General features: G+C 42.8%; 1 protein-coding gene across 1 annotated transcript in view; it reads left to right on the top strand.

The window, feature by feature from the left end:
* LOC126293462 (ionotropic receptor 75a-like) overlaps positions 1-18,488 on the top strand; it is a 109,555-nt gene extending 91,067 nt beyond the window's left edge. Inside the window, exons 5-6 of the mRNA XM_049986742.1 lie at positions 1,614-1,811; positions 18,353-18,488. Of these exons, the coding sequence (XP_049842699.1) occupies positions 1,614-1,811; positions 18,353-18,488 (334 nt within the window). The remainder of the gene's footprint in view (positions 1-1,613; positions 1,812-18,352) is intronic.
* The last annotated feature ends 4,280 nt before the right edge of the window (positions 18,489-22,768 follow it).

The following is a 22,768-nucleotide window of genomic DNA, read 5'->3' as shown; positions in this document are numbered from 1 at the left end:
TTTATTTCATGCTACCGCCTTCATTCACATATTTAATTACGTGTATATACATACTCCGCAAGCCACTGTACGGTGCGTGGCAGAGGATACCCTCTACGACCACTAGTCATTTCCTTTCCTATTCCACACGCAAATAGAGAGAGGGAAAAAGAATATCTATACGCCTTTGTAGAAGCGCTAATTTCTCGTACGGTACCTTCGTAGTCCTTACGCACAATGTATGTTGTATGCAGTAGAATCGTTCTGCAGTCAGCCTCAATATCCGGTTGTCTAAATTTTCTCCATAGTGCTCCTCAAAAAGAAATTCCCTTTCCTCCAGAGATTCCAATTTGAGTGCCCGACGCGAGTCCGTAACATCTGCGTGTTGTTCGAACTTACGAGTAACAAATCTAGCAGCCTGACTCTGAACTTTCGCGGGAAATCGCTCTACCATCTGACCTACCCACACACTACTCCCGGCCCGTCCTCACAGCTTCAGTTCTGTCAGTACCTCGTCTCCTACCTTCCAAAAGTTTCATGCTTTGCAATACGTGTCTTAAATACCAAGCGCTTCCCTGGGCCACTCCTGATGATACCTTTGCCCTGACGTGCTCTGACTTTCGAAGACAATATGGGTTTGTATTAATTAACATGTCTTCTAGGCACTCATATATCTGGGGACCTATTCCATGTATTCGTACCTACGTTAACAGTCTGCAGTAGGTCGCTTTTGACAATGCAGTTCTGATTTCTGGTATTCTCAGACTCTGTAATTCGTGCTGTCCACCACCGCCTGTCCTCTATTTCACCAACATTTAACAGCTCATACTCGGCCAACTTAGAATGTAGAATCATTACGAGTAGAATTTCACGGCCGTCGTCTTCATTAATTAAAACATCCCAGGTTAGAGACCGGGTCACACAGTAGAAATTCTTCCTTCTAATGCACTTCTAATAACTTTCCTTATGTCTTCACTACACTTTTATTTTTCATTAACATTACGCGTTTGACTTCCGTCATTTTCAAAGGCTATAGAAACAGAACACATAACTGATATCAGACGATACGAAAATGTGATATATGCCTGCATTGAAAAGAGACATATTACAACGACTTGAATATGGCTTCCTACCTTACCACTGCTATGTCAGCCATATAAAAACATTAGATGCATTGTATCACGTCAGCCGGCCGTTGTGGCCGTGCGGTTCTAGGCGCTACAGTCTGGAACCGCGTGACCGCTACGCTCGCAGGTTGCAATCCTGCCTCGGGGATGGATGTGTGTGATGTCCTTAGGTTAGTTACGTCTAAGTAGTTCTAATTTCTAGGGGACTGATGACCACACAAGTTAAGTCCCATAATGTTCAGAGCCATTTGAACCATTTGTATCACGTCAGCATTCTTGAGCAAGGGCCAAGTGCAAACTGCTACCAAGTGAAAATTTTGGAAGCCAAATGGACTAGACCGCCAGACGGCGCAGGGTACGTGGTACACGGTGCAATTTGTTTCTGTTTACAATCACAATTTTCATAGTCACAACGTGTAAAAGCATTTCATTTTCCTTCCTCCTGACGTTTCGTCGCTAACTGCGGGCAACATCTCTGAGGTGAGCCAACCATCCCCTCTTGCGCAGAGTGGGATGGCAGCGAGAGGTGGGGATCCTGACGCGGCAGCGCCGGCTGTGGCTGCCCCAGAGGCCCGTCTGCGAGAACATGGTCAGCGGCTTTGTCAGCGTCGGTATCATGGACTTCTACCCCGCGCTGCTCGTGCTCCAGTACGGCATAGCTGGCGCCATCGCAGTACTCGCCCTGGAGCTGCTGTACTTCCACAGGTATGCGCACGCATCAACGCCGTTATCTCAAAAGTCTAAACCATCCTTCAATTCAACGATGAGCTATCAGTGTAACAGAGATGTTATAATACTGCTAACGTTGGTAAGTTCCTAGTATACGCGTTATACTTTTCTCTTCACGTACCTACTGTGACGTCGGTGCCATTTGTTACGTTATATAAAATTATGTATATATTCGATATATTTTCTTTTGTTAGTGCATGATTCTTTCTCTCGGGGATATTACCTTTTCTCATCACTTTTACTTACGTGCATAAGTAAATATGAAACGGGTTCTTGAAGGCCCGCAGTTATTCGTGTACCAACTTTAGATTTTGAGTGCGATGACTAAAATATAGTTGCTGTTAACTGAATTGAATGTAATTTTGTTAATTTATATCGATTGATTGGAAAGCAAGGCTCGAGAGAATTTCGATTGTTGCCGTGGAGCGGCGAAGATGAAACTTACTGAACTCAGGAAATCTGTATAATTTAAAAAATGAACTTTAACATAAATTAATTGTCTGTTGCAATTTAAAAAGGTTCATACAACTAAATCTCTCCCATTTACAGTTACTGTTGACACTGAAAAATAAATTAATACTTCGGCTCTTAATGGCCGACCAGAGGCTGCATCGGAAGACGAGCTCCCCGCAGCGCAAATTACTGAAAAAAATGCTTATTAAAAGTAATTAGCCACTGGGAGAATTTGAGGTGACAACTATTACAAGGAAATTCATTTTCTGATAACAATAATAAGTTTATTTTAGAATAATACAGAATAACTTACATAAAATATGTGTAGCCGCTCAATGGCTGCCTTCCGTATAGCGAAACAAAACAGTGTGTGTAGCATTAAGTACGTCCTTCCTTCTCGGCCGTACAATCGCCTCTCTTTCGGTCCTTTTTTATTTTCATAGACATTAACTAAAGATGCTACTCTTAAATTATCACTACACATCAGTTGTTTCAAGAACATTAACTGTATCTTTTGTATTAATTATGATCATAAAATATGTAAACTACGATTTACAACCGATAAAAATGTCAATATTTATGTCACATACCGTCACACTACCATGGAATAGTAGTGCAGCTTCGTATTGCATTTAATTAGACACTGACAAGTAAGGAACGAGAAGTGGAGCGAAGATGAAACGCAGTGCTACCGATAACCTAGTCCTTTAGAATAGCGCCAGTCAAGTTCTTGTATTTAACTGTCGATTCAATAAATAGATGACCATCACCAGTTACATATGCCTTCAAACTATTAGAAGCCAGAGCTTTTAGGGACTTAATATAGGGCATTTGCACATGGTGATATGGAATGTTTAACTATTGTTTCCCTTTCTCTTATCAACTAAGCTTATTAACTTATTCATAGTTTTTCGTTACAAGGATTCGAACACGCAGCCACGATTTCGCTGACATCGCAGCACTGTCTCACAAACCATGATAATAGGTAAAATGCGTGTTGTTACTAAATAACTACAACCTAAAGAATCCGAGAAATATGTGTTCAATATTTTTGAAAATGCTATCGTGCGATACCAATGTTCACCCGTTGCCCCATACACAGGGCAGCTTTAGAATCTTATTGTACAGTCCGATCCTACTTTTGTATGCAAAACAAAAATTGTCTTGGCGTGACAGATTAAGGTATAGTCGACAAATAACACAAATGACTTCCAAATTGCATTAGACGAAAAGCACTGACCGAGCGAGGTGGCGCAGTGGTTCGAACACTGGACTCGCATTCGGGGGGATGACGGTTGAAACCAGCGGTGGCCATCCTGATTTAGGCATTTCCTTAAATCGGTTCAGGCAGATTGCCTGATAGTTCCTTTGAAAGGGTACGGCGACATCCTTTGGTCCCCACCTCTGAATCAACAAATCAACCAACAAAAGGCATCGAAGCAGACAAGTGTAGCAAACCAAGTATTTTACAGTTTCGTCCATGTCGCTGTTTCGAAACATTCATTCATTCATTATCTGACTGGATATCATTGCGTGCACGCCATCCCACCTTTTTTTCAACAGGTTCCTTCATAATCAGATTGCGTTATTAGTTAGATAGTTATATTGATATGATCACGGAAGAGAAAAGTGGAATAGTTTACATTTATGGAAACGTGACAGGAATATCGATAGTGGAGTAGTCCTTTATACTCAACGTTGCCTCCAGAGGGTGCGATCACGCGCTACTCTTTGTCGGGTCATTTGAAAGTTCATTACTCCGGGAACTGTATAGCCATGGAAAAGTGAAAAGGAACCGTCGAAGAACATTTACTTGAAATAATACTGAAACCGTGATGTTAGCTACAGTGAATCATAGCCCCCACTTTAGAACTCTGAAATTACGTCGTGTAGCGAGAGTTGTCAGCTAAGCCCGTTACACACTTCCCTACGTCAGGAACTTTATCCCAATGATTTCCAGAAGCGAAGCGATTTTGCCATTGGTCGCTTGAGCAAATAAGAAGAGATCCTAGTTCCACTCTTCGACTGTTGTTCTCTGATATCGACCTCCACCAACAACCATACGAATAATCGACAGAATATGCGATATTGGAGGGTTGAAAACCACAATGGTTACGCCGTCCGTGGCAAGTGAATGTTTGGAATGGAGAAATTAGTGACAAACTCATTGGTAAATTCTTTATCGATTGCATCTTAAACGGGGTAAATATAGAACATTTGGAGCATATTCTGTGTTCGAACATTATGAATTAACTCGAAGAAAACGATTTGTTGACACATAGTCAGCACGGATTCAGAAAATATCGTTCTTATGAAACGCAACTAGCTCTTTATACTCATGAAATAATGAGTGCTATCGACATTGGTTGTCAAGTTGATTCCATATTTTTAGATTTCCAGAAGGCTTTCCACACCGTCCCTCACAAGCGTCTTCTAACCGAATTGCGTACCTATGGAGTATCGTCTCCGTTGTGCGACTGTATTCATGATTTCCTGTCGGAAAGGTCACAGTTCGTAGAAATTGACGGAAAGACATCGAGTAAAACAGAAATAATATCCGGCGTTTCCCAAGGAAGTGCTATAGGCCTTCTATTGTTCCTGATCTATATTAACGACATAGGAGACAATCTGAGTAGCCGTCTTAGATTGTTTGCAGATGATGATGTCATTTACCGTCTTGTAAAGTCATCAGATGACCAAAACGAATTGCAAAATGATTTAGATAAGATATCTGTATGGTGCGAAATTGACCCTGTATAAAGAAAAGTGTGAAGTTATTCATGTGAGTAATAAAAGAAATCCACTAAATTTCGATTACCGAATCTGACGGCTGTGAATTCAATTAAATACTCAGGGATTACAATTACAGATACCCTAAATTGGAACGATCACACAGACAATGTTGTGGGTAGAGCCAACGAAATACTGCGATTCATTGGCAGAACACTTAGAAAATGAAACAGGTCTATTAAGGAGACTGCTTACACCTCGCTTGTCCTATTCTGGAGTTTTTTTAAATTTTTTATTCACAAATTTATAATTATACAATCTTAACCCACTTCCTTATGCGATTAGTGTGTCCTAATGTTTATACAAAACATTGATTACAGCTAATTAAAAATTTATTAAGAGAGCTGCAGCCGTAACTAAATTAACAATGGGAAACTAATTTATTATTAATCTATTTTTTTCTATAATACCTACGCATAACTAATCACTACTACCTGCAGCGTCACAGGTGTGTCAGCAGTTTACAAACCTACGTATAGAGCCCTGCCCATCCAGTTAATCCCGATGAGCTCGCCCCTGACACTGGGCGGGCCAAAGATGTTAATCGCTGCAGGTTCCTAACTAAGTTACCTAATTCTAAGTCCTACCAACTAGTTCTATTTTATGTCATATACGGTGCTTGTCCTATACCGGTGGTGTTGTACCTCACTCCCCCTAGTCCTGTATGCGTCTGATTACAGACTGTGAAGAAAGTCAGCCTGTCCACGCACAGGCGGTATAGGAATAGGGCACTGGACTCCGATGGGTGTCTCAGGTTGTTAGTTAGTAAATGTCCTTCAGGTATTCTTTTAACACTTCTGGTCATACCTCGTTAGCCAATTTATTCACAGTTTGAAAAATATCTTCTCGTCTGAGTAAGTGATAGGTGTCATGGTGGGGTAGTTGGTCACTTCATGTAGATGCTACTCATTGAAAAGGGCACACTCGTAGACCACATGATCGGGAGTACCCTCTGATACACCACATTCACAAGCGAGTGTAGCCCTCTTCTCAAACCGACATAGATATGTTGGGTACGGCCCATGGCCAGTGAGAAAGTGGAAGAATCCTCGGGTTGGTTCAAAGTACTTCATGTTCAGTCGTTCCCTACATTCGATAGGAATTCAAATGTTCTACGGTCTGTTTCTTCTGCTTCCCACTATTCCTGCCATAACTGCTGCCTCCTCACCTTATCTCACCCTTACACCAATGCCTAATATGTCTTCTATTTTGTCGGTACTCACTTCTTTGGCCCAGAACCATGCAGCCTGTTCTCTGATTTTGATGTCGAGGGGGGCAGAGCCCCATTATGACTGATAGGGATCCCCCTGGAGATGTCCTGTAGGCACCCACAGATCTCACTACCATGCTTCTCTGATTTCTTCTCACTGTCATGGCGGGCACTACACTCATGAGCCTGTGCACCCAGACTCCTGAGCTGTAACCCACTACTGATGTCAGGATACTATTATGATATAATTTTGTGAGGTGAGGGGGAAGATGAAATCTTTTATGTCCAACGGAGATGCGATTGTTTAGTGGTTGGAGTGCTCTCTGGGTTATGGTGTCAATGTGTTTCCCGAAGTTCCACCTTTCGTCAATGATGATTCCCAGGTATCGTGCCTCACGTCGCCGAAGAACCGGTGAGCCCTCGATTCTCACTGTTGGATTTCTGATCAACTGTCCTTTTAGCAGAAGGTAAGTTGATTTACTTGGTGATATTTTCATCTGTTCTGGCAACAAAGTTGCAGTTTATATGTAGCCCTTCCCATTTTGGGCTCTATGTCCTCACGGCTACGGCCGCCAACCAACAGGAGGAAGTCATCCGTGTAGGCTATCATCTCTAGGACTTGTTCACTTTGTTGTAAGTTACCCAGTAAGGGCTCCATTTGGATGTCCCAGAACAGGGGACCTAAAACGGAGTTCTGGGGGCGTCTCTTTGTTATCGATTTTCCCCCTCTCCCGCTAGGGGATGATAGCCAGACCTCGAGATCCTCGCAATAGCTCCTCAGGCGACCATATAGCGGCCCTGGACACTCTTTATCTCTCAAGCAGGAGGAGAGCGAAGGCCCACCACAGATAATCGAAGGCACGACTGATATCTACCATGATAGCAACTACGTACTTGTGTGGGGTAGAGCCACAGACCTCAGCCGCCATGGCGATTGCATCAGATGCCGATCGCCCAGGCCTGAAGCCGAACTGCCTGCTGCTCATCCCGTACAGCACTCGGTGTGCAGCCTGTCTGTCTAATATCTTGCCAGGTAGATCCAAAAAACATATAGGTCTGTATGATTTCGTTTCTGCCGGGACTTTGTCAGGTCCTTTTTTGATAATCACAACATTCTTGATCTTCAAGATCTTCGGGAACTTTCTCTGCCTGAGGCACCCGTTGTATAGGTGAGTGAGTGGTGTAATTAGCTGGGGGGCTATGAATTGCACCACCCCCGCCACAATGCCGTCTGGCCCAGGAGCTCTTTAGCGATCTTATGTGGGCTGCCACCTTCTCTTCAGAAAGTGGTAGAATGCCGATCATTGTTATATTCGCCAGGATCATCATATCGTAGCTGACGTTGCCCTTCAGTTTCCCCATCCGCGCTATCGTCAGGCAACAGAGACTGGAGCAGGACCTTCGCAGTCTCCCGCCAGTATTCCGTCATCCCCTCCCCATGCCTGACTGTTGACAACTCTATAGAGGAGCGGATCTTCTCTCTAACTAATTTATAAGGTGTCTAAAGCTAATTTGTTCACGACGTAATTCTCCCAGCTTCTTGTTCTTACCGCTCTTAGTTCCTTTTGGAACCTTAGCTTAGCCTTCCGATACTGCAGCAACCATCTTTTCCAGACTACACTGCGCTGGTAGTGCCTCCTAAGCCTTCTGACAGACCGGCGCATATCCCCGAGTTCGGCCGACCATGGTGAGGAGAGGCCGCCATGGCCTTCCTCCTAGTTGGTACAGCTGCTTTCACCGCTCTAGTTATCGCACGCACCAGTTCCTCAGCTCTCTCGTTCACGTCTATGTCCTGGTGTATGTCACCCTCTGGCAAAGCAAAAATGTCGCACTCCCTCGCTAGACGTTCCCAATCAGCTCTTTTATAATTCATTTGCGCCTCCCACCCCCCATGGCCCACATGCACTCTCTATCACCTAGGGTGAAAGTTATGAGATTGTGGTCGCCATTGGTGGCATTTTCATCAACCTTCCACTGTTGAATGATGTTGACTGCGTTTGGTGTGACTAAGGTCACATCAATGTTTGTGCCTTGTCCTCCTCCCGCAGCAAGGGTAGGAGGGTTGCTGGGCTTGTTGCCCACCACTAGTTGCAAGGTAATGATGAATTCTTCTACCTCTTCTTCGTTTGTGTCCCTTGTACCATAGGCGACATTTTGCATTGATGTCATTAGTGATTATCATTTTTCGTCCCTGCAACGCCGTGATTACTGTAGTCAGGTGGTCAAGATGTCTCTCGATGTTATCACCGTACTGGAAGTACATGTTAACTAGTGTGATTACTCCCACGGGAGACAGCAAGTCCACGACGTTACAGTGATAAGTTGCGTACAGTGAGAGTATCGCAGCCCGCAGGACTTTGTTTGTTATTATTGTCGCCGCTTTCTGGTCTTCCCCTCTGCTGACTACTTGTCATGTCGCGGCTGCAAATGCTGTTTTCTCAGCTTGGGTGTACGGCTCCTGCAGAAAGAACACATCCAGTCTCTTCTCCTCCACCTCCTTGCGCAGCTCCTGCTGTTGTGAGTATTAAGTTGGCCAGTGGTAATTATGGAAAGTACGTATGGATGTAATCGTTTGGCCAAGTCTTGCTCTGGAGTATTGCTGTGCGGTGTGGGATCGGCATCAGATGGGACTGAAGGATGACATCGAAAACGTACAAAGAAGGGCAGCTCGTTTAGTATTATCGTGAAATAGGGGAGATAGTATGACAGACACGATAAGTGTATGAATTTAAGTGGAAATCATAAAAACAAAGGCGTTTTTCGATGCGACGGGATCTTCTCATGAAATTTCAATCACCAGTTTTCTCCCCCGATTGCAAAAACATGCTGTTCGCACCCACCTACAGAGAGAGAAATGATTGTCAAGATAAAATAAGAGAAATCAGGGCTCCCACAGAAAAATTTAAGTGCTCGTTTTTCCCGCCAGCCGTTCGAGAGCGGAACGATAGAGAGACAGCTTAATAGTGGTTCACTTAACCCTCTGCCAGGCACTTTGTTGTGAGTAACAGAGTAATCACGTAGATGTAGATGTAGATATGCCACATTGCTTGCATATCTTCCATTGGGCTGTCAACAATGTGGTTTCAACATGATTGTGGCCCAGCACGCACAGCACATTTTTCTGTATCACCACGGGAAGTGTCAGATCGCGTCTGTAGCCGTCGGTGAGTCGGAAGAGGCGGTCCAGTGCGTTGTCGTGCAATACTGCCAGATCTTACCTCACCTGGCTTTTGTTTGGGGCATTACTCGAAGAGTGAAGTTTATAATGAAGTGCCCGTAACGCCCGGTAACACGGTTCAGAGTACCACCAATGCATGTCAGCGATTACATCGGAAACACTTCTCAGTTTTTCGAATCTTAACATATGCTAATACGTAAGTGCACCGAAATGGGTGGCGACATCTTTGAGTACTTAATATTTCTTTGGCGTCCCTGTTCGATAGACTTCCACTCGAATGTTGTGCATTAGTTACATTCATCTTTGTTCTGAACAGAGCACGGAATGCATTTTGCTTACAACAGCTACTGTTTAATTTTCTGGTTCTCCTGTAGAACTCCTGTTTATCGGTGATGGATACTTCAGTTTGTGAGTAGCTGAAAATCACTACAGACAGACAAATGGAGTAGACAGAGTAAGTAGTATGGAACTTTTGTGAAGAAAAAACAAAGTTGGATGTTATGAACGTTGCAGGAAAGAGAATAGCGACATACCGTGTGTAATAACGACATCCTGAATATCAACATTCGAAGTGACCTGAGAAACCTATGAAGCATTCCATCATCAAGGATAAGAGTTTATGTAAGAGAGCCAAAGGAAGGTCATCATCAGAGATATTATTAAATAAAAGAAAGGAAAGATGGAAGAGTAGCCACGTCGATATCGAGGTCTTTAGAGACAGACCACAAGCTCAGAATGTTCCAGGAGTGGGGAAGGAAATGGGCCGTGAATTTAGGGAACTCACGGAACTCTAAATCTGGATTGCAGCAGGCGGATTTGAAGCGTTGTCCTGAATGCGAATCCAAAGTGCTAATCACTGTGCATCTCGCTCGGTTTAAATAAAAGCGGTATTTTGGTATAAATAATAAACAAACTGATGATTAAGATTTTAGAAAAAGCGTTTAAATCACAGCACTGAATGGAATGAATCACTGGCTGTGAGAACAGTATCGGGAAGAATCTGGACGAAATTGAACTTTGAAGCTACATAGAAATGTCAATGAACTTCCAAGTGGAGAAATGCTAGGAAGAATCAACAGGGAAATAACACTGCATTTTCTAATTAAATTAGTGACTGCTTAATTGCACATCTACTTCGCTGCAATGAAATGGTTGATTTGACACAGAAGAGTCTAATCAAGAGAAAAATATTTTTTGTCAAATGAAAAATACCATGAACGGATTCAAATTTTCAAGGCGGTTTTTCGTAATAAATATGCAAAGATGATTTGAAGGGCAACATATAATCAATGAAATCTCTGTTAATTATAAACATAACAAACATAACTAGCTTACACACTTTTGCTCACAAGCATGTCCTTCTCACTTTCTTTACACATCCCCTTATAGCACCTCCATTTCTCAGCGATCTACGATCTGTCTTTCCAGTACACTATTCCCAAGTTAAGACTTCCATCTGTTTATACCCTCCTGAAGTTTATGTGTAGTTTGCGAATTATTTCGTTATATGTATACTGTTCGTTTGAGACCACTCTGGATTAATAATTTCTCTTATTATTTTTGCTAGTATCGTCCTTTGTTTAACAGTCCCAAGATTCTTTCTACTTTTTCTAGTGCCTCTAATTGCAGTGTATTTTGTCCTCTTCGTTTGCTTTTTGCAGACTCCATTGTTTAATCATTTTGCCTCATAATTATTCTCCACCAACATGGCTCTGAAGCCTTTCGGATTTTTATTCACAGACTGTTCAGCTGGGTCACACATTTTGTGTGTTTATGTCATCACCATTTTATAACGACGTCCTGACAGCCTGTAGAGTGGTGGTTAGTGTTGTTTTTATTTCAGTCCTGAGGCTTAAAAAATCACTATGTCTGATCTGACGTGAAACAGGAGGAACACGTTTCTGTCTGGCGTCTTTCGTACAATGCATCGCGGCTTCAGCTATTGTGACAAAGACAAAATAACATGTGGCAATTTCACGCGTGTTTTATTCCTCACAACGTCCAAGTAACTGACATCATTTGAGATAGACCGAAATGAATTACAGTATTCGAATGGAAACAGGAGTATAAAGATCACATCCAACATTCTGTGAATATAGACCTGATTAAAATTTCAGCAGCGGCATAGAAGCGTCAATACAGTGGACTAAACAAGTTCATGTAGAAGAGCAGACTTTGCCGTCTGTCGGTGTTACATTGGCGGAAACGCATTATGGTTAACTACCGAATGGAAGTCTTCACAACAGCATTTCATTATTCATAACATAATTACATCGCGTTTCTTGCAAGTTAATTCTGTTGACATTTCACACCGCAACTGAGCCACTAACAAACAAAGCTACTGTTCTGTTATCAACTTTATGTTCCAACGAAGGGCTAGATAAATTATCGCACACTCCACTGCATACGATTAAATAGTCGGCAGAAACAAGGATACATGAGAAGAAAATTATAAAGATAATACCTGAACAATCAAGGGGGAACTTTGAATACGAGTCTTTGGAGGTCGTCTGGCACAATTATCGTTGGCCATGTCCTAGAAACGTTTGTGTGGCGAAACATAGGGGGTGTTGAAAGGGATCGCTATAGTTTAGTATCAGTATCGGAAAGTTTCTTTATAATCCCAGTTTATAAGAAAACAGGATCATGGCTGGCGCAGGTGAACTAAATGAAGCATCTGTAAGGACAGCTGAGCCAGGAGCGTTCCGATAATTGAAACTAAAATCCTACAACAACTCAATTTGACGATCTTTTCGCGTTTTCTGGAATAGTACGTAAAGACAAGTGAGGCCTTTAACACACTAATAAGAGTATAATGTAATCTGTCTTTAATGTGCTGTTATTACAAGCACAAGATTCGCGCTTCACACTTGGTGCTGGGCCGCCACAGTTTGTTGCTGAAGGTGTGAAAAGAGAAACGATAGCATCAGATCACTCGAAATACCTGTATATCTAGGGGATCTAACTTATTCACGTTTATAGGCAGCCATGAAGTCCGCCCTACGTTGGGACGGTCTCGAGCTGAAGAGTGGTAAGTGAAAATGTTCTGAATGCCAAATCCCACATTTGTGAAAAGAATGCAGAAACAATGTATCTCTCTTTGTATAAGACTGGTCTGCGTCCAAAGAATGAAAAGGTATTCTGACACCACAGAATTACGCTGCTCACCGCATCACCGCGAAAAAGAGACAATTTAGAAAATAAAGACATTACGAAAGTCTTAGTGCCATACCAGTAGAGTAACTGATCCCAAATGCCAGTAAGAAAGCTTTTACAATTTAATCCTTGGAAAGAAGAAAAAAATCATAAAACCACTTCCAAAGCTATTTATTTAGACAAAAAGGGCCGTTACCACTTTTGAACCGACAGGTTCACTTTTAGAAAGCTGTTCATTATCATATTACGTATGTTTTTCAGCAACAAGGGTAATATAAACGTGAATAGCCATCTGACGACGAATATGCCGGTTCAAACCTGGTAAGAGCACTATTTGTTTAAATAAGTAGCATTGCTAGTAGGGTCTAGTTACAGTTTTCCTCTTTGTAAGAATCAGCTTGTATTTCGTACAGAGCCTTAGTTTCAAAAATTTCGGATATCTATAAAACAGTCGAAAGATAGTTTTTGTTTCAAGTGCCGTTAATACTGAGGCACTACGTTTCATTTGTGTAAATACAAGTATAAAAATACAGCATTATATTCTTAACTAATACAACTGTGATCAACAAAAACCACTTCTCATATCTTTTAACTTATAAACTCCAGAGAAAGTTGATATCTTGAGTGGAAGGCCATGTGCTATCTACGGGGTGATAATTATTGAACTATACGAAACAAAATCGTCATAACGCATGAACGGTTTGCATTAGGACATTCAAACTGAACGGCTGAATGTGCATGAGTCTCGTTGTTGTCGGCCATTTCTGCATGAACATGTCACGGTACAGCCTGTCTGAGAGTCCAACTGCGGCTCAAAAGGAAATTTGTGACCGAGTTAAAGCTGAAGACAACCGGTCCTAGTATTCTTGATGACAGTGTTGAAAAAGTCGGTCTTCCAAAAATGGTGAAAACGCCAGAAAACATCGAGAAGACACACGCTGTGTTTCAAACCAGCCCAAGGAAATCGATCGGACGAGCTGCACAGAAGGTGGGAATCAACCAGGAGACACTGCGACAAATTGTTGTTGAAGGTCTGCCTCTGATCCCACAAAAAATTCAAACCCATCAGCCGTTAAGTCCCAGGGCCATGGAGCAGCAGTTGTGGCTCAAATGGCTCTAAGCACTATGGTCGCAGGTTCGAATCCTGCTTCGGGCATGGATGTGTGTGATGTCCTTAGGTTAGTTAGGTTTAAGTAGTTCTAATTTCTAGGAGACTGATGCCCACAGATGTTAAGTCCCATAGTGCTCAGAGCCATTTGAACCATTTTTTGAAGCCAACTTTCATTTGGACGGGTTCGTCAACAAGCACGACTGGTGCATTTGGGGAACTGAGAATCCGCATTTCACGATCGGAAAGTCTCTTTACCCTCAACGGGTGACTGTGTGGTATACAATGTCCAATCACGGAATAATCGGTGCGATATTCCTTGATGGCACCGTGAATAACCTACGGTCCGTGAATGTTTTGGAAAATGATTTCATTCCCATTATTCAAAGTGACCCTGATTTCGACAAGATGCGGTTCATGCGAGACGGAGCTCGACACCATCAAAGCAGGAGAGGGTTTCATGTCCTACACGAACTCTTTATGGACTGCAGTCTGACTCTGGGATACCCAGAGGCCATTGGCATGGGCCTCGCTCTGCCACAATATTCTCCGGATCTGAACACATACGCCTCCATTTGTGTGGTTGTATTGAAGACAAGGTGTACAGCAATAACCTCAAAACCATAGTTGAGCTGGAAACAGCCGTTCAGGAGGTTATCGACAGCATCTCCGTTTCGACGCTTCAGCGGGTCGTGCAGCATTTCGCTATTCGTCTACTTCATATCATCGTCAATGATGCCAGGCATATCGACCATGTCAAAACCTTAAACCGAATATATGTAGTAGAGTTTTCATGCTATCTGCACCTTGTAACTAATTTATGCTTTTTCCTATTGTTCAATAATTCTCACCCTGTACTAATGCATGTCTGAATGACTTCCTCCATAGCTTAGTCTAAGGAGACAGTCTAGGGACATGCAACAGAGCGCAGAGAACACAATAAGCACTGATAACGTAATTCCCGAAAAAAATGACAATGAGAACATTTTACTTTTGGACTCTCAAATTACCCAACGTGCTGATGCACCATCGAGTTGGGACCACATCGCGGATGGTCATTGGTACATCTCGCAATAAATCTACCACTATCACTTGCAAGAAAGTGTGGTGAAAACGACAACACTGCAAGATAAAATCGTCAAGCGAGCTTGTGGCCGGTGCACATATCCTCTGCCATGCACTTCAGAGTCTAATAACCGGAAGTGGATGGCCACTATAGTGGTTGGTGGAGCTGTGTTTTTGGTGTCAGGAATCTGGTAGTACTTCACCATTTACGGGACCGGAGTGGCACGTTGCGTGGATGCTACCTGGTAGTCCTCCAACGTATCAACATCAAAATAATAGTACAATCATTTTAGTTTCAACTATTACTCAACAAACTCCAGCAGTCGTGTTGATGCTGAGAGAATTCAACGTTCCCAAAAAGAATGGTGCAGGCAGCAGATTAAAAGGTGCGACCGTCAGCAGAATTGTGCAAGCAGTGGATTGATGATGCCACCAAGGCAAGCTGACTGTAGAAATGGGCGGCAAGTAGTTCGCTAGTTAAAGATTGCTGGTTGCACTCAAAAAGCTCACAGCACAGACAAGACGTCCCACAGTGTCCGCCCAAAGGAGAAAAGGCAGGCATCTTGGAATTTGCCATCACAAGCGATGAGTGGTTGCCCAACTCCAGGCTTGGAGGGTCGACCCCTAGAGTAAGAGGCCTGCAGCAGCTGAAGTAGATCTCCAGCTGCCTGCCAGTTGGGGTGCGTTAAGTCCACAATAGCGCACTTGGCACAAGCAGCAGAACTGCAGCCCACTAGCAATGGCAGAGTCCGGAAGTGGTGATTTATTTATCCATGCAGAGTCGTAGACTTGTGGACCGTTTCAGGTACCCCCCCCACCCGAGAGATCTGGCTCGCAGACTGCAAGAGATTTGACTGAATATGACAAACATTTATACGAAATTGGCTTGTCCTTGTTTTGCTACATCATCACTTTCTATCATTTAAGTCACTATAAAACAACGGCTCGGAAGTGAAGCGACTAAGTCACTCAGACTGCAACGGCTCTGCCTTTCCTCTGCGTCAATGCTGTTACATTTTGGTTGCAGCATGTACCAGGTTGCTACAATTAAACTGATGTTGTTCTGAGTGCTGTAGTGGTGGCCTTATACATCGCAGGACGCTGAAACGTATGTTCAGTAATCGTTTCGCTCGTGGAGTTTGCTGAAAAAGAAATAACTTACTGCCACTGGGAGGAGATATGGCGCTGTAACGTGTCGCCTGCCGGAGTGGCCGTGCGATTCTAGGTTCTACAGTCTGGAACCGAGCGACCGCTACGGCCGCAGGTTCGAATCCTGCCTCGGGGATGGATGTATGTGATGTCCTTAGGTTAGTTAGGTTTAATTAGTTCTAAGTTCTAGGCGACTGATGGCCTCAGCAGTTACGTCGCTTAGTGCTCAGAGACATTTGAACAATTTTTTGTAACGTTTCTGAATATGGTGTTGTGCAGGAAAAGAAAAGGAAGATTAGATATGTGAAAACGTTGGTTCTGGAGAGTTTTTTAGAATATGGTCACTACAAAATGTATTCATTATTGTCTCTCGACTCAGCAACACGCTGTCTCTAAAGCTGCTCGCAGCAGATCTGGCGTAATTCTGGTGATATGTCAGATCACAAAGAGTCCGGATACATCCCTGATAGACATTGTTTCTCAGATGTACGCATAGATTTAGGTCGTGTGATCTGGAACGTGATACATCTTGAAATTGCCTGGAGCTGATGCGGTCGTTACCTAAGGTTACTCGAAGCGAATCTTTCACCTGGTAAGAAGCATGTGGCATGGCCTCATCTTCCATGACGATTGTGTTGTAGAAGCAGTTGTATTCTTGAAAAGCTAGACTCACGTTTGGACAGTGAGATCCTTATAACGCGCAGACGTCACTGTACAGCTAGCAGGGCCTCGAGGTGTCATCTCCTCGAAGAAAAATGGACCGAGAGTGAATGAGCTTGTGAAACTACACCTTACTGTCACATAAGTTGAATGCAAAGGATGTTACTGTACAACATGTGGTGGAGTAGAGCCCCACATACGATGGCTCTGTGCATTCACGACACCATGTTGAGTAAAATATGCCTCGACCGGACAAACAATATTCCCTTGTCATATTCATCCGTTTCCATACGCGCCAAAAACCAAACGGTAAAGTCACAATGCTGTACCCTATCTTGGCGATTCATCTGGTGCACATTTTGAATCTTGTAGAGATACTTGTGTAAAATAGACTGCAAAGTCGTTTGAACTGTTCTCGAGGAGAGAGACAATTATTCCCATGGCACAGCTCGAGCATTGACTGAAGAATTGAGGCACGTATTGCATGGTCAGCAGTAGCTACAGGAACTTCAACAACTTCCATGTAACTGCAGCACCACCTAATTCACCTGTGTCTTCTAACTTCTTGCTCATACTCTTTAGCCCATTTATCGACATAGGGCCTTTTCGCAACTGTTTCTGTCGGCAGCATTCCCGTAGTTGAGCTGTCGTTCTGATAAAACCACTTTACCGCCATTAGACGGTCTCTCTTCTCAACCCATCCCGTTTTGTACGGAGAACTTCATTGTTCTTAACCCTATACACCAACAGTCAGCCGGCCGCTGTGGCCGAGCGGTTCTAGGCCCTAAAGTCTGGAACCGCGCGACCCTACGGTTGCAGGCTCGAATCCTGTCTCGGGCATGGATGTTTGTGATGTCCTTAGGTTAGCTAGGTTTAAGTAGTTCTATGTTATAGGGGACTTATGACCACAGAAGTTAAGTCCCACAGTGCTCAGAGCCATTTGAACCATTTTGAACCAACAATTACTTTACAGAAGAAATCAACACGCATCGCCAAGTCACAGACGGCAAACTGACGTCAAAATAGGAAACGTTTCACATTCTGACTGCTTAGACCGCTATATTATCACCTGGTGGCAGAAAGTGGAACTATCATTTTATTCAGCATGCACGGTTAGTGCACCGATTGATGAATGTACCAACCATGTTTTAGCGTCATGCGATGTATACGGCCTGCACTGCAGCACTCTGAGTAAAGTCAGGGTAATTATAACTACCCGGTAATAATCGATACCTTGGAGTTAATACTTGTCATACCAACAAGTAGCCCCTGTTGTAGCTTTGTTAGCCCATTTCCGATCTCACCCGCTTCCGTGGTCTCTTGCATTAGCTGTGACAACGGAGTCTACGCAGTCAGGGCCAAAAATAGTGGTTGCGCTACAACTGTGCTTTACGGTGTAAGTAAGTAGTTTCAACTAATGCAGTTAACAAGTGGTGCTTTTAATATTAACATTAAATGAGTCTAGCTTATGCTACACGGAACTAAATACGAAGACATAAATATTAGTGTGAAAGTTAAAACGATTTCTTTCTCCTTTTAACGCAGACCATTTCCTCACATCTGCACCAATGTAAAAGATTCTTCCCATATAGACTCTAGGTGTGTTTAGTGGGAACTGTGTAACTCTATACGTTTTTTGTTGTGTTTTTTTTATTTGAATATTAACTACACTTGAAAACTCTTTGATGAAAGTTGCTCGTGGGGTGTTCTCTTTGCTAATCATTTCAAATAACTCTGATCTCTTATAGGAGCAGACTGTTGCACCGTATGAGATGCATCAGCTCGCTGTCTGCAGCAAAGCCACCAGACTACTATATGGCCGCCGTCGATCATATATCCCAGAAGCGACCGCAGATGCAGCATGTGGGGTCGCGATTGAAATAACTGAATAGAGTTCTTTGTGATGGTGATTTATGAAATGAATAATTTTGGACTGTAATGGCTAGCATTGATCAGCTAGAACATAGACCACACGAAGCACATTCATTTAATTACTTCATGCCTTCTAACAATCACTGATGTGTAGTCAGATTCATTCGGACCAAAAATTTTTCTAAAAATCTCAACTTTTTTTTATTTAAGAATCTTGTGACATAATTTTCTTACTTAACTTCTTACTTAATTTCCTCATGCTCTTAGTTTTTAATGGCTCAGAGCTAATCACAGATTGTTGTAAAACACATCTTTGTCTGTTTACACTACCGCTAAAAGGAAATAAATGATTCTAGAATCTCTTATTTTTATTTCACAGTGTCTGCTAACACACCAATAGTCACATTAATTTGGTCGTATCATTGGCATAAAGAATGAACTTATTGGAACTACCCAAAAACATGGGTAACTTCTGGTCCTCTGCAATGTAAGGAAAACGTACCTGAGAAAGTGAGGCATTTCGGTATATAATATAGACTGAAGCCTCAAGGCAACTGGTATAGGCACGTGTATCCAAATGCAGTGATATGTATACAGACAGCTTACGCCACAGCGGTTGTCAACTCCTGTATAAGACAACAGCAGTTGTTAGACCGGTTACTGCTGCTACAATAGGAGGGTATCAGATTTTTGAGTGAGTATGAAAGACGGGACACAGCATCTCCGAGGTGGCGATGAAGTGGAGATTTTTCCGTACGACCATTTCACGAGCGTACCGTGAATATCAGAAATCCGGTAAAACATCAAATCTCGGGTATCGCTGGTGCCGGAAGAAGATCCTGCAAGAACGGAACCAACGACAACTGAAGACAGTCATTCAATAAGACAGAAGTGCAACCCTTCCGCATATTACAACAGATTTCAGTGCTGGGCCATCAACAAGTGTCAGCGTCCGAACCATTCACCGAAACGTTATCAATATGAGCTTTCAGCGGCGTAGGCCCTGTCGTGTACCCTTGGTGATTGCACGACACAAAGCTTTACGCCTCGCCTGGACCCGTCAACACCGACATTGGACTGTTGATGACTGGAAACATGTTACCTGGTTAGCCGAGTCTCTTTTCAAATTGTATCGATATGACGTGTACGGGTATGGAGAAAACCTCATGAATCCATGGACCCTGCAAGTCAGCATTGGGTTGTTCAAGCTGGTGGATACTCTGTAGTACGCAGTTCGTGGTCGTACGGTAGCGTTCTCCCTTCCCACGGCCGGGTTCCCGGGTTCGATTCCCAGCGGGGTCAGGAATTTTCTCTGTCTCGTGATGACTGGGTGTTGTTTAATGTCCTTAGGTTAGTTAAGTTTAAGTAGTTCTAAGTTCTAGGTGACTGATGATGACCATGGATGTTAAGTCCCATAGTGCTCAGAGCTATTTTTGGATACTCTGTAACGGTGTGGGGCGTGTGCAGTTGGAGTGATATGGGACTCCTGATACGTCTAGATACGACTGTGAAGGGTTACACTTACGTAGGCATCCTGTTTGACCACCTGCATCCACTCATGTCCATTGTGCATTCCGACAGACTTTGACAATTCCAGCAGGACAATGTGACACCCCACACGTCTAGAATTGCTACAGAGTTGCTCCAAGAACCCTCTTCTTAGTTTAAACACTTCCACTGGCTACCAAACTCCCCAGACATGAACATTACTGAGCATATCGGGGGTATATTGCAACGTCCTGATCAGAAGAGATCTCCATCTCCTCGTACTCTTATGGATTTAGAGACAGCCCTGCATTATTCATGGTTTCACTACCCTCCAGCACTGCTACAGACATTAGTCAAGTACATGCCATGTAGTGTTGCGGCGATTCTGCGTGCTCGCAGGTGCCCTACACGGTATTAGGCAAGTGTACCAGTTTCTTTGATTCTTCAGTATTAATTTAAATGTCAGGGAGCCATTTCTGAAACTATTTGTTTGGAGTGTGCCCTTGTAGGGAAGCGGAATTTAGACGATTAATAGCAAAGCCACGAAGACGACAGAGGTTTTTGAAATATGGTACTACAGAGGAGTGCTCAGGATTAGATGGATTGACTCATACGAACTTAAGAGAAAAGACATTTAGTTGCATGAAAATTACATATGTGAAAGTGAGATGTGTCATAATTAAATATTTTATATCAACTGTATAGTGAGTAAACATGCTTCTATTGTATACAGTGTGTGTGTGTGTGTGTGTGTGTGTGTGTGTGTGTGTGTGTGTGTGTGTGTGTGATGTGTGGTTAGGTTAGGTTAGTGTTTTTTTATCGTCCCGTCGACAACGAGGTCATTAGAGACGGAGCGCAAGCACGGGTTAGGGAAGGATGGGGGAGGAAATCGGCCGTGCCCTTTCAAAGGAACCATCCCGACTGTGTGATGTGTGTGTGTGAAATTTTATGGGACTTAATTTCTAAGGTCATCAGTCCCCAAGCGTACACACTACTTAACCTAAGTTATCCTAAGGACAAACACACACACACCCATGCCCGATGGATGACTCGAACCTCCGCCGGGACCAGCCGCACAGTCCATGACTTCAGCGCCCCTAACCGCTCGGCTAATCCCGCGCGGCATACAGTGTGTAGTCGACAACATAATCGAACAGCAGTCGCAGATTAAAACGTTTTAGGGTGTTATACCTGCTTAGGGAATAAACAATTGATATAGAAAGCGCCGAGCCCATAAGGAAATACGATGACACACTTGACATAAATTACCCTAATTACGCCGTGTGTTCCATTCACTCCACAAGCGTGAGTGTCAGAGCTCATAGCCTACTTAATTGGTAGAGATACTTGTTAGTGAACCGTTAAGTGTAACGATAGTTTTAAGTGTAAGTCCTATTGACTACCGTAAATGATAGGGGGAAGCGCAACTCCATGCATAGGGAAGATAGTTACTTACAAGCCCTTACGAAAAATATAACAAATAAACAACACCAAAATTAAGGGTTAAAAATCGATAGATTGGATAAAAAGTTGTGAAAAAAGTCTGGCATTATCGAGGCACTAAAACGCCATGTTACGCATACAGTGAAGAAAAGTAAACTTTGTTAAACAATATCGTACGAAAGTTTGAAATGAAAAATTCACATACAAATGACACTGTTAACACTGTTATTGTAAAACACGTAACAAACCAGCCCCAAGAAACAATGACTGCAACAAACACTACAAAACTTAAAGATATACTTTTTTATCTTCTCACAATTCTAATTCGCATATGTTGACTTCTGACTGCCAATTCTTGTTTCCTTGTCTACTTTCCAATCAATATTGAACATGTTCCTTTTTTAGGCATCATTGTAATTCTGCGTAACTTTCGCAGTTGACCCAGTTTGTAAGTATTGACCATATTTTTCCAGCAATTATAAAATGTACTTTATCATCTGGTTTCTGTCACTTGTTTGTAACACAAGAATTGGTAAATGGTTTTTCACTGATACCAGTTATCTACTACAGAACTTTTTTAATACCAGCTTACACTATTACACGAAGTCATTTCTATAATTTATTTGTTGCTTCCATTCGTACCTGGACCAATACGACTGTTTTGAATGTTATTTTATAGAATCGATCGACTTCATTCATAAATTTGCAAGTTATTAAACTTATACACTTAATCACTATGCAAGTGATTCAACTTACCATACCCTCCTGTATTTCCCGCGTCCGGCCATCCTGATTTAGGTTTTCCGTGATTTCCCTAAATCGATCCAGGCAAATGCCGGGATGGTTCCTTTCAAAGGGCACGGCCGACTTCCTTCCCTGTCCTTCCGTAATCCGATGAGACCGATGACCACGCTGTCTGGTCTCTTCCCCCAAAACAACCAACCCTCCTATATTCAACTAGCTTTCTGAAGAAACTGTTAAATTGTTTTAAACGCCTCTTTAGTTCAATTTTGATACTGATTCCAATTGCTATCGGCGTTATTCTGAGGCTGGAAACATAAAATGAATGTATCACACAACAGAAATAAAATGACTTGAACAAAAAGGCAAAACAAATTCATTTGCTACCCTCATGGATCTCCCTTAACATAAAACTGAAAGCATTTAGGCGTGTCTACTTTGAGGGAAAGACCTACATAATGAAGCGAAAATTACTGTTTGCGGAGTCGGGGAAAATGCTGATAATGTAGGTAATGTTTGTGGAAGGAAGTACTACTCCTCGATATATTGGGCAGTGGATGGCTAAAGAAACCTATGCTTGCGGTACATGAGCACTATGTTTACAACTTGCGAACCCTAGA

This window comes from Schistocerca gregaria, chromosome 1 (genome assembly GCF_023897955.1).
Source record: "Schistocerca gregaria isolate iqSchGreg1 chromosome 1, iqSchGreg1.2, whole genome shotgun sequence".
Lineage (NCBI taxonomy): Eukaryota > Metazoa > Arthropoda > Insecta > Orthoptera > Acrididae > Schistocerca > Schistocerca gregaria.
The sequence above is the reverse complement of the archived record's forward strand: the minus strand, read 5'-3'. Positions and strand labels throughout refer to the sequence as shown.